Source organism: Bemisia tabaci, chromosome 10 (assembly GCF_918797505.1).
Source record: "Bemisia tabaci chromosome 10, PGI_BMITA_v3".
NCBI lineage: Eukaryota > Metazoa > Arthropoda > Insecta > Hemiptera > Aleyrodidae > Bemisia > Bemisia tabaci.
Window position 1 is genome coordinate 28,045,855 of NC_092802.1, and position 10,492 is coordinate 28,056,346.

Genomic DNA, 10,492 nt, shown 5'->3' on the forward strand with positions numbered 1-10,492 from the left:
TTTGGCCACCAAGAATGCGCTGTGCTTTACTGCCGTGCTGAGGAAGAACGCCGTATGAACATTCGAGGGCTGCCAAATTTATGTGGATAATATGTTTATTTTTGAGGAAAATTATTGATATTTTTCCTTGAAATTTTCAGACATTTTAGACCAAATTACAGAAAAAAAAATTATCAGAGAAATTGGCAGAAAGATATTCAAAAATATTCCTGAAAATTATTGATTTGCCAGAGAAAATTTGGCAACGCCCAAAGGTTCATACGACGTTTTTCCTTAGCACCGCAGTGTACCTATATTGTGACCAATACTTTCATTGAGATGAAAGGGATGAATCTCTCGACATCAGGGAATATGCCGCTGGATAAGTCGCCTTCAAATACGTGTGTATGCAACATTAACAGCAACGACTTTCACAGCGCAGCAACTTCTTGTCTCACTTTTAATCACGTGCAGTCATACCATCCACTCAGTGATGGTTGCAATTGTATACTCCGTCGAGCCAAGGAAAAACACACTTTAGATCAAAATACGAACAAAATTATCTGAGAAATTGGCGGAAAATATTCAAAAATTTTCCCGAAAATTAGCAATTTGCCAGAGGAAATTTAGCAACGCCTGAAGACTCTTGCGGCGTTTTTCCTTAGCACGACGGTTTAGGGGGTGTCTCAGTCCTCGCAGCATGTGTACTCCGGCGGCTGTTTAATTGCTTTCATTGTTTAATTGCTCAGCCGGCGATCTCCCCTTTCCTTTCATGGACATCCCATGTTCCGGATACCTTTGGACACCGGAGAATGGAACTGGGGGCGACGTGACGTAGAAAAATGGGCGTAACTAAACTTAAATATGAGCCGGGGAGAGCATTGAGTCTTATGGACGGCAAAGTCCATCGCGATAGTTACATCATTTTGTCAGGAATGTTCATTCCTAGTCGGAAGCGATTCCCCGCAATGGAGAATTTGCACGCTTTTTATTGCTTCATCTGAAAGAGCGTATAGGGCTGATTTTGCAGTGTTTTTTATAACTTTTTTTGGTTAAGGGAAATAGTGTAAAATAGATTCAAAAATGAGAAAACGCGCCGTCTAGTGACGTTATATCTAGCGGCATTTCTCATGTAAACGCATGTATTTTAGCAGATGAGATCATTTTGTCATATCTCCTCTAATAATTGTTCAATTTATGAACCAAGGGTATCCTTGTGTTCAGCTCACTTGGTAGCGTGCATTCAAACATGGAATTCATCATAATTCATTCCAATTTTACTTCTCGCTCCGCAGTGAATTTTTGAAAACATGTCCAATTTTCAACTTCATTGGACCACTATGCGGAATCCCCCAAGGGGATTTATGGGGACTTTTGGCTAAAAACACCTTTTCATATGAAGAATCGATTGGGTCTGAATGCAGCCGTATGTTAATTTTTTTTCCATCAAAATGCTTCGTTTACTGGACTAATAGCCGCACTGCAAACGGCAAAAATTAAAAGTTCCTTCAAACCGTCGCGTATGCAATCCCACCTCCTGAGAGTTAAAATAGTTATCGCTCAAGAAATGCATTGCTTCTGCGCAGGCGCATGGACGGACTCGGTGCCTCGCTGTACGATCGTGACCTGCCCGGCTCTGACGTCAGACGACCCATTGTTGACACTGGTCGAGCACAACAACAGCTACGGAGGTCGCGCCATTTTCAAGTGTCCCGCAGGATACCTCCTTACCGGACAGCCAGGACTCGAGTGTGAGGTGTCCGGCCAATGGTCGAGCTCGAAACCCACATGCAAACGTAAGTATTTCCGCTTTAAAGACGCGTATGCAAGCAAATTGTCTATGGATTATTTAAAAATTGGAAATTACCAAAAAAAACCAGAAAAAAAACCCTGAAACACAAATATATACTCATGAATTTAAATAAATAAGGATTAATTCAGAAATAAATACGCGAAAATCTCTTAGTCCTTTATTCATAATAAAAGGGAAAAAGAGAAAGCCGAAACTGAGTGTATTTGAGGTGGGTGACGTATTCTGGTAGATTCACGGACTTCTTGTCAACCAAACTCCATTACCATGTATTTTTCGACGATTGTTAGTGCATCCAAAAGTGGGGCCGAAAGAGGAAATTTCCATTATATATATTGTAGCAATTATTAGATGATTTAGAACAAATCGAATGGATATTATGACCGCTCGAATTCATACATAACATACCAGTATTTTTTCTAAATGAACCACTAGAGAAGGTACGAATTTCAGCATTCTGATATATGTTTCGTGACTAAAATTTCATGTAGAATACGACGCGCATAACGAAAATTACCGAAATCAACTTTTTCCAAAGATATTTAATGATTCTTGATGCGTGAATTCAAACAACCCTCTCATGAAAATGCAATACTCTGCGAGATTCACATCGTGCGCTAAACGTTATCATGACAGTCTCTGCGCGATATAAAAATCTGGCAACCTCAATCTTGACGCTTTGGCTCAGCTGTGGCAAATTGCTTATAGTTTGATCAACACATAGTGGGAAATGAACATTGCTCGATTTAGAAGCTTCATCAAAACGTAGTGGTGCGCGATTTGACTCACGTAGAGCTTTGAGTTTCTTGTGACCGGGCAGTTCAAATGCCTCGTAACCAATGTGAAATAAACGACAGAGCAAAGGGGAGAATTTTATGAACCCCCCTTCGCATTCCGCAGCCCGCATGGCGCATGAACCGCCTTCCATTACTACTTTTCATCTAGCGTTGCGAGTTCACTAATTACTTAACACGACCAGTATGTTATTTTAGAAGTCGAAACTTTAAAAAAAAAAAAAAAAAAAAAAAAAAAAAACTAAAAAAAGAAGAAAAAAAAACATTTACACGATTCACGAGTTTCTCCCCGCAAGAAATCGTTCCCCACCCGCCCACCGGGAGAGCCGCGGCGTGCTGCCAGCGCGAAACGCGCAGTGACGCCTACAAACCTAAGGGGATACTTCACGCATTGCGCAACGCTTGAAGTATCCCCTTAGGTTTGTAGGCGTCAGTGCGCGTTTCAAGCTGGCAGTATACCGCGCCGCAGCGAGCCGTTAACTTGCCCACAATTAATAGGTCAGGGTACTCAGGGTGTTAAAATGTAGGCAATTTGACATCAAATTCGAAATTAGCGACTCAAGAAACATCAGTTACGAAACTTTCGTGATCTTTCAGTCATTATCCGACTTATTTCTTCCTATTCTTTAGTTTTGGACCATGGTGCGCCACGCGGGCGGCGGCGCTCATAAAATTCCACCCTGTGTTCAATCCGCGAAATAAAATCGTTAATATCTTCGTTAGGAGTTGGTTTTAGTAATTTTCTTTGCGCGAATCGTAATCTACGTGAAATTCTGGTAAAGAAACATGAGTCAGATTGCTTAAATCGTACCTTGTCTAGTGGTCTATTATGAGTATCGGTACCCTGGTAGCACAGCTCGGATCGGTAAGGTTTTAGAAACATTCCACTTGTGTCGAAACTGATTCATCTCGATGAAACATATTAGAAACATTTCAGAAATGTTTCAATGACGCAAATACTTTGAACATTTCATTGAAACATATCCAAAACATTTTGAAAATGTTTTCAAATTGGATACATTTAACACAACAGAAATGTTTTGAAAACCAATCCAAAACATTTTACAAAAGAAAAATTTGGAGGGGAAATGAAATGTTTTAAAAACATTTTGAAGACAAAGTTGCGAGTCATGTAAAATATTTCATCAGAGACAACATGTTTTGAACACAGTTAAAAAATATTTTCATTTCATCTTACAGAGACGTGAAAACAATGTTTTTAAAATGTGTTCAAAATGTTTTCAAATTGTTCTACTATCACTTTTTAAAAACGTTTTCAACACATCTCCAACATGTTCTCAGATACTTCTAATTTCGAAGTGTTTGGTGAAATGTTTTGGAAATATTCTGAAAATGTTTCGAATGATTCTACAGCTTGTTTCAAGCAACTTCTCAAAGTGCTGTCAGATACTTTTCCTGCACGACTCAACAACACCTCCCAGCAACCTATCTGACACATTTTAGATATGTTTTCAATTATTAATAAATATTACTGATTGGTGCGGTATATCTCCAACTCATTTTCAAAACGTTTTAATTCTCTTTCCGATCAGCATCCTCAATTCATTTCAAAACGTTTTGAATATAAATCGAACCAGTGTCGCTGAAGTTTTAGAAAAATGTTTTCAACACATCTCCAACACGTTCTCAGATACTTCTAATTTCGAAGTGTTTGGTGAAATGTTTTGGAAATATTCTGAAAATGTTTCGAATGAATCTACAGCTTGTTTCAAGCAACTTCTCAAAGTGCTGTCAGATACTTTTCCTGCACGACTCAACAACACCTCCCAGCAACCTATCTGACACATTTTAGATATGTTTTCAATTAAAAATAAATACAATGTCTTTGAAACCTTTTTGAATATTTTGTTCGAATTTATACGTCACTTAAAATGTTTTTGACACGTTTTAGAAATGTTTCATTGAATAACATAGAAACATTTCTAGGACCTTTCTAAAACTTTTCCTACCTAGTTCAAACTGAATCCACCAGAGGGCGTTGAAGTTTAATTTTTCAATTTTACCAAATTTCAGCTTAATTTTTCGTCTCAAGCTATACTTTTTTGACATTTAATTATGTGGAGGTTATTAACACGGTTAATTCCTTGTATGAATCGAGTTCATCTCCATAAAAGCTCAAAAGTTATGGATTATCTAGAATATTGAAACCGTACATCGTGCTTTGCGTATACTTCTCTAAAGTGAAGGTGTTCTAATCCCTCTGACAGGTTGATAATGATGAAGTGTAACGATTCAGCCCTCATGCAGGGTTGGTATCAAGGGATGCCTGCTGTGATGGTTCTAATTCCACAGCGACATTAGTTAAAACAAATGTCTGAAAATTTTTGATTCTTATAGCCTCGGTGCCGATACCTCACTGATATGTGTTGAAAAGGTATGAGGGACATCTATCGGACGTATCTGTGAAACGAAATTTAGGGGTGACATAGAGTTGTTTTAGAAACCTTCTCAAAACCGTCGGGACACATGATATGTTTTCAAGATGTTTCAACAAACCACTGAAAGGTTTTGAAAACATTTTTGAAACGTTTCGACGATACAAAGTAATGTCATGCCTCTCACCGAAATGTTTCAAGAATGTGTCAGATATATTTCTGCGACGAATTTGTGGTGCCGATACCTCACTGAGATGTGTTGTAAAGGTATGAGAAACATCTATCGGACGTATCTGTGAAACAAAATTTAGGGGTGACATAGAGTTGTTTTAGAAACCGTTTCAAAACCGTCTGGACACATGATATGTTTTCAAGATGTTTCATTGAAATGTTTTAAAGAAATTTTTTCGGATCAATGACACATTTTAAAAACATCTTCAATCTGACCTGTGCTACCAGGGTACATGGGTTGAAATGGGTTTAAATCGGAATAAGTGCTGATTTTTCAGCACAATCTGGCAACTATAAAGCCGATGATCTAATGCGCTGTTTTTCGTTGCAGTGATATCGTGTCCGACCCCTGTGCCGCCTAAGAACGGTCTCATCGTGGAGGATGCAACGCCAGGTCGCTACGGAGTCGGCGCCATCTTGCAATTCTCCTGTCAACCGGGACATCGGCTCTTCGGCGAGACCATGATCGTCTGCACCGAGGCTGGGACTTGGTCTCACCCGCCCCCAGAGTGTGAGTTCATCAATATTAAAACTTTGCCGAATACATCATAGAAAGAAATGTGTGAGGATGTACCCCGTAGCCCGTACACGGAGAAAAAAACTTCGTGCGTAGGACCCGAAGTTGAGGTCATACGGATCTCTGCAGTTTTCGGATCACGTATCTAAAAACTTGAGGTCCAGCTGGCAAAGTTCGGGTCACACATCTGAAGTACTCCGGTACGTGCCGAAGTGCCTCAAGGTCTGATCCGAACTTCGGCAGCTCGACCTCAAGTTTTCGGATGCGTGATCAGAAAACTTCTGAGATCCATATGACCTCAACTTCGGGTCCCATGCACGAAGTTTTTTTCTCCGTGTAAAATTAGGATACTGCCCTAATTGGACGTATTTCACGTACTTTCTAGTGGGAAAGAGGAGGTGTGCTCTAGAGATGTGGATGAAAAACAACGTGGTTTGCGACTCCATATTAAGGTTAATCCTCGGCGCTGTTGAGCGTTAGTTCTGAAAAAATCAACCACGTCGCGCTGCTAAAATCTGACTCAGAAATCAGTGATTATTTAAATAAATCACAGCAGATTTATTAAATTTTAAGGCTCATAACAGTTGAAGCATCATATGTTTGAAATTCTCCGAAACAAACACGAGCTTCGAAAGTTTAAAAATAATAACTAAAACTTGATCCCAGTTTCTCTTATGGGATGTAGAGTACCTTCAGAGGGAGAGTATGGACAACACGAAAATTTGGAGGTTAGGTTTGATCAGGTCATGTAACTTTTGGGGCCTAAAAGAGGAGCCAAACTAGGAACTCGAACGATCCAGTGGTACTAATTTTCACATTTCAATAATATACACTGATCAAAAATTATAAAAGCACGTATAACACTTTGATTTCGCATAAATTATCTTAGTTTCAAAGTTTTAATCCTTAAAGACCATAGGACCCTTGAATCGTCAAGGTCCTACTTGTTTGTAATGCGCTGTCGGCCATGTTGAGTGATCCTCCAAATGCATAGGTTGGCAGCAGCACTTTTCAAGTGATTTTCTTTTTTCACGTTGTCACCCTTTTGGGCCGTATGAGCCACACAAATCGAGTTGCCCATACTCCCCCTATGGCGGTACTTTAATGAGATGTCTGTAAGTGCAAGAGGGAGGGTTCACGGCGGTAGGAAGATATCTGCAACTGCTGTGAGAGATTACTCGTGATTGGTGGTATCACTGTCATTTTGTTTAACCCTACTTTTAAGCGCTCAGCCGATAGGCAGCGCTTTTTGATTTCGACTTGCCTCTGAGTACTAGTATACTAGTGCTAATGCGTTTAAATGGCGCACCAGCTCATCGATGTGTAGGCTTTTTGGGGAGGTCCATTTTTAAAATAAATAAAGCTGTGAAAACCGTATTTTATGCTTTTAACGTAATGCGCAGGAAGTTTCGATCGTTTGTCTATAAGAAAATTTCTTAGCGGTAGAGTAATCTTATCGAAATTGATCGTTGAACTCAAATGAAGCCTAAAAAAAACGCGCCTGATGAGCTCAACGGTGACTATCATATTCGGGAAACGAAAAAACGCGTTTACGATTTCCTTGGTAACCTTTGTTTGCTATCAGCTGATGTTTTATTTCCATTTCCCAGCCAAGTCGACGGAGTTTATACGTCCTGTCTTCATTAAATACATTTACTAACACCTGAGCGCTTTTCTAATACGACAGTATTAGAACTTTCCCGCTTGTTTCATGACAGTTTTCTTTTCTTTTCAGGCAAAGCTCAATGCGAATACCCGGGTGAGCCCCGGAACGGTCGGATAGTGCCGCTCAAGTTCTGGTATGATGCCGGGGACCGACTCACTGTGCAGTGCTCGCCGGAGTACGTGTCGCCGATGGCCATCTGGCCCGAGTGCCTGCCCAACGGCACCTGGTCCGACCCTGTCCCCCCGTGCAACAGCTACACCCAAATATGAGACCCGGCCAAGCCTCGAAACCCAACGGAAGAAACGAAGCGGCGCACAGTGGAACGGGTCAACGGGGGAAGTCGGACGAATGCCTCTGATGCCTAACCCAAGTATCAATTCTCGACGGAAAAATCGCTATATATTGCGGTTTTATCGCCAGGATCATCAACATCTGAGCCATTATCCTCGATCTTATCGCGATAAAATCGCGCTTTTATCGGCCAACAATTTATCGCGATATTTTCGAAATAAAAATCGCGATAAATGGCGATTTAATCTCGATTTTATTAACAAAAATTGATCACGATTCTATCGAACCAAAAATTGCGATTGGTAGCGATTTAATTGCCATATATCGCGATTATTAATGCGATATTATCTCGATATTTTGCCACCCATATAATCGCGATAACCAAGCGATGAAATCGCTATTTATCGCGATCACTGCTACTTGGGAAGTTGTTCATACAGGGTGATCTAAAAGTCCCGCACGATGCCGTATCAGGAATTACTCCTGTAACTTTTGAGCAAATGTAGACAAAAACTTGAAATTTTCCGCTCCGGCGTCAAAGAAAACGACTTTCAAGAACCCTTAAAACTCTAATCGGATCCCTTTCAAACGGCACGGAGGTAAAAACTTCGTGCGTGGGACCCAAAGTTGAGGTCGTATTGATCTCTGAAGTTTTCTGATCACGCATCCGAAAACTTGAGATCGAGCTGCCGAAGTTCGGGTCAGACATCGAGGCACTTCGATGTGTACCAGAGTACTTCAGATGTCTGACCCGGACTTCAGCAACTGGACCTCAACTTTTCAGATACGTGATCCGGAAACTTCAGAGATCCATATGACCTCAACTTTGGGTCCCACGCATGAAGTTTTTTCTCCGTGGGGGCAAGAACCCTAGCGATAATAATTGAAGTGCGGGACTTTTTGATCATCCTCTACATACTGATTTTAGTGGCTACGTCGCAGCTTCATACCCCTGTTTCACTGGTTCAAATGTTAAGCACAACCTTGTCGTATTCGCGCTAAACGGTGATTAAATGCGTCAATCGGTGTTTCTCGTATACCAGACCTTGTTTTCCCTATCAGACCTGTAGACACCCTTTTAAACTTAGATTAGCAAAAAATAGCAAGAACTGTTCAAACGCCAACGTTCTGTATGTCCAATATTTACAGAGGTGTCACTCATTGAAAGCCACGGCGATGACGTCATCCACCGTGGTGGCATTGCACACTATAGTTCCTTCCTCGGAATTCCTGCTAGGAATTCTTCAAGAGGGGATGTGCATGTCCATTTACAATATTTTGTGTACGTTCCTAATAATATGTCATGTCTGCCCTCCAAAAGTCAAAAAAGGTACCATTAATGAGGCTAGTGGGGGTGGGGGGTGACCACGGAGCCCCATCTACGGCACTGATGGTAGTAGACGCAAAGTATGCATCTTCGTCATAATTTGACTTAGACTAAGTGACACATGTTAGAATATTCCAAAGTCGACTTATCATTAAGAATTAGCGTTTACATTAGCATCGGTAAATGGGCCTGTTATAGGGTGCGGGGATTTGCGAACTGATAAATTTCAGGAATAGGACGATGGGGTTATTAACACATCGAGAAATCACCTCCCAAACTTAAAAAGAAGAACTGTTTTAGGCACCGACTGATTCAAAACGGCTACTGTTACCCGAAAACGGATTCGGTACCTTCGTGACGCCACAGTATATGACAAACCTGGTCTCTTCATCAAGCGGCTGCCAATTCCTTGTGGAGAGATACATTAAAAACGATGAAGAGACCAGGTTTTTCATGTTCTGTGACGTCACGAAAGTACCGGAGCCGTTCTCGCGTAATAGTGACAGTTTAGAAAATCCGAATTTTGGGGCGCGTTTAAGTTGATTTTCCAGTGGTCAAAAGACTCTGGGAAAATTCCTGGAACATTAGGATCTTTAGTTCTTCCGATAAAAGCGATAAAATAATCATAAAACAGGCCCATTCAAGATCCCAGCTCACGAAAAAACTATATTGAGATGAAAGGACTAAACTAAGTTTTTTTTGTTTGTTTTGGAGGCTACATTATGATGCAGAATATTATTGCTAACCAAGAATCAACAGTTGAAAAACATTACAAAGATATTAGCGGAAATTTCAGACTATAATATCAAGACCATTAAAAAATATGTACATATCTAAGGTCTCATTTAAGTTGACAAATTTTCGAAAACAGACATTTTTAAATAGAAACTGATAGTGTGTGATTCACAGATTGACGAACTCAGGAAAGAGTAACTTTTAATCAAACCTAAACGTAGTTCCGCTATAGTATTCGTACTGGATCCAAATAAAAACCTTAAAAACCTTATATGTATATTCTACATTATAGTTGACTTATTGTGTTTTGTTTAGATGTGATGTAAAAACAGTGTGGCTTGCAAGAAGGATGTAATTTTTTACTGTACATATAGATAATAAATTTTATTATTGTACGTTTTGGGTCATTTATTTTAGGAGAAAGAATTTTATAAAAGGTAAACAGAATTCATTTCAAATTGAATGAGCAGCACACTTTGCATGGGACTCCATGTGCAGCGTGTATTTAAGTTAAGAAACAAGCGGGAAAGCTCTAATACATTCGTATTAGAGAAGCGGTCTGCATAGTTTCAAAGAGTTTCAGCTTTGAAAGCATTACTCATAAGCTGATAAAGTTAGGGGGAGACATAAACCATCTCGCAGAACGAGTTTTTTTAGTATTTTCGAGACAGTTTTCATCTCCACCGTGAGATTCGCCTTCAATCCGGCAAGCGCCAATATGCCTACACATGTGGTCGAATAGTTAT

General features: G+C 40.2%; 1 protein-coding gene across 2 annotated transcripts in view; it reads left to right on the plus strand.

Moving 5' to 3' along the window:
* The window catches only part of hig (locomotion-related protein hikaru genki), a gene marked incomplete in the record, with an annotated part of 286,062 nt that extends 275,921 nt beyond the window's left edge, over positions 1–10,141 (plus strand). For both annotated transcript variants that reach the window (XM_072305530.1, XM_072305531.1), the window contains 3 exon segments: positions 1,566–1,775; positions 5,542–5,721; positions 7,463–10,141. In XM_072305530.1, coding sequence (XP_072161631.1) covers positions 1,566–1,775; positions 5,542–5,721; positions 7,463–7,662 — 590 coding nt within the window.
* Between the last annotated feature and the right edge of the window lie 351 nt (positions 10,142–10,492).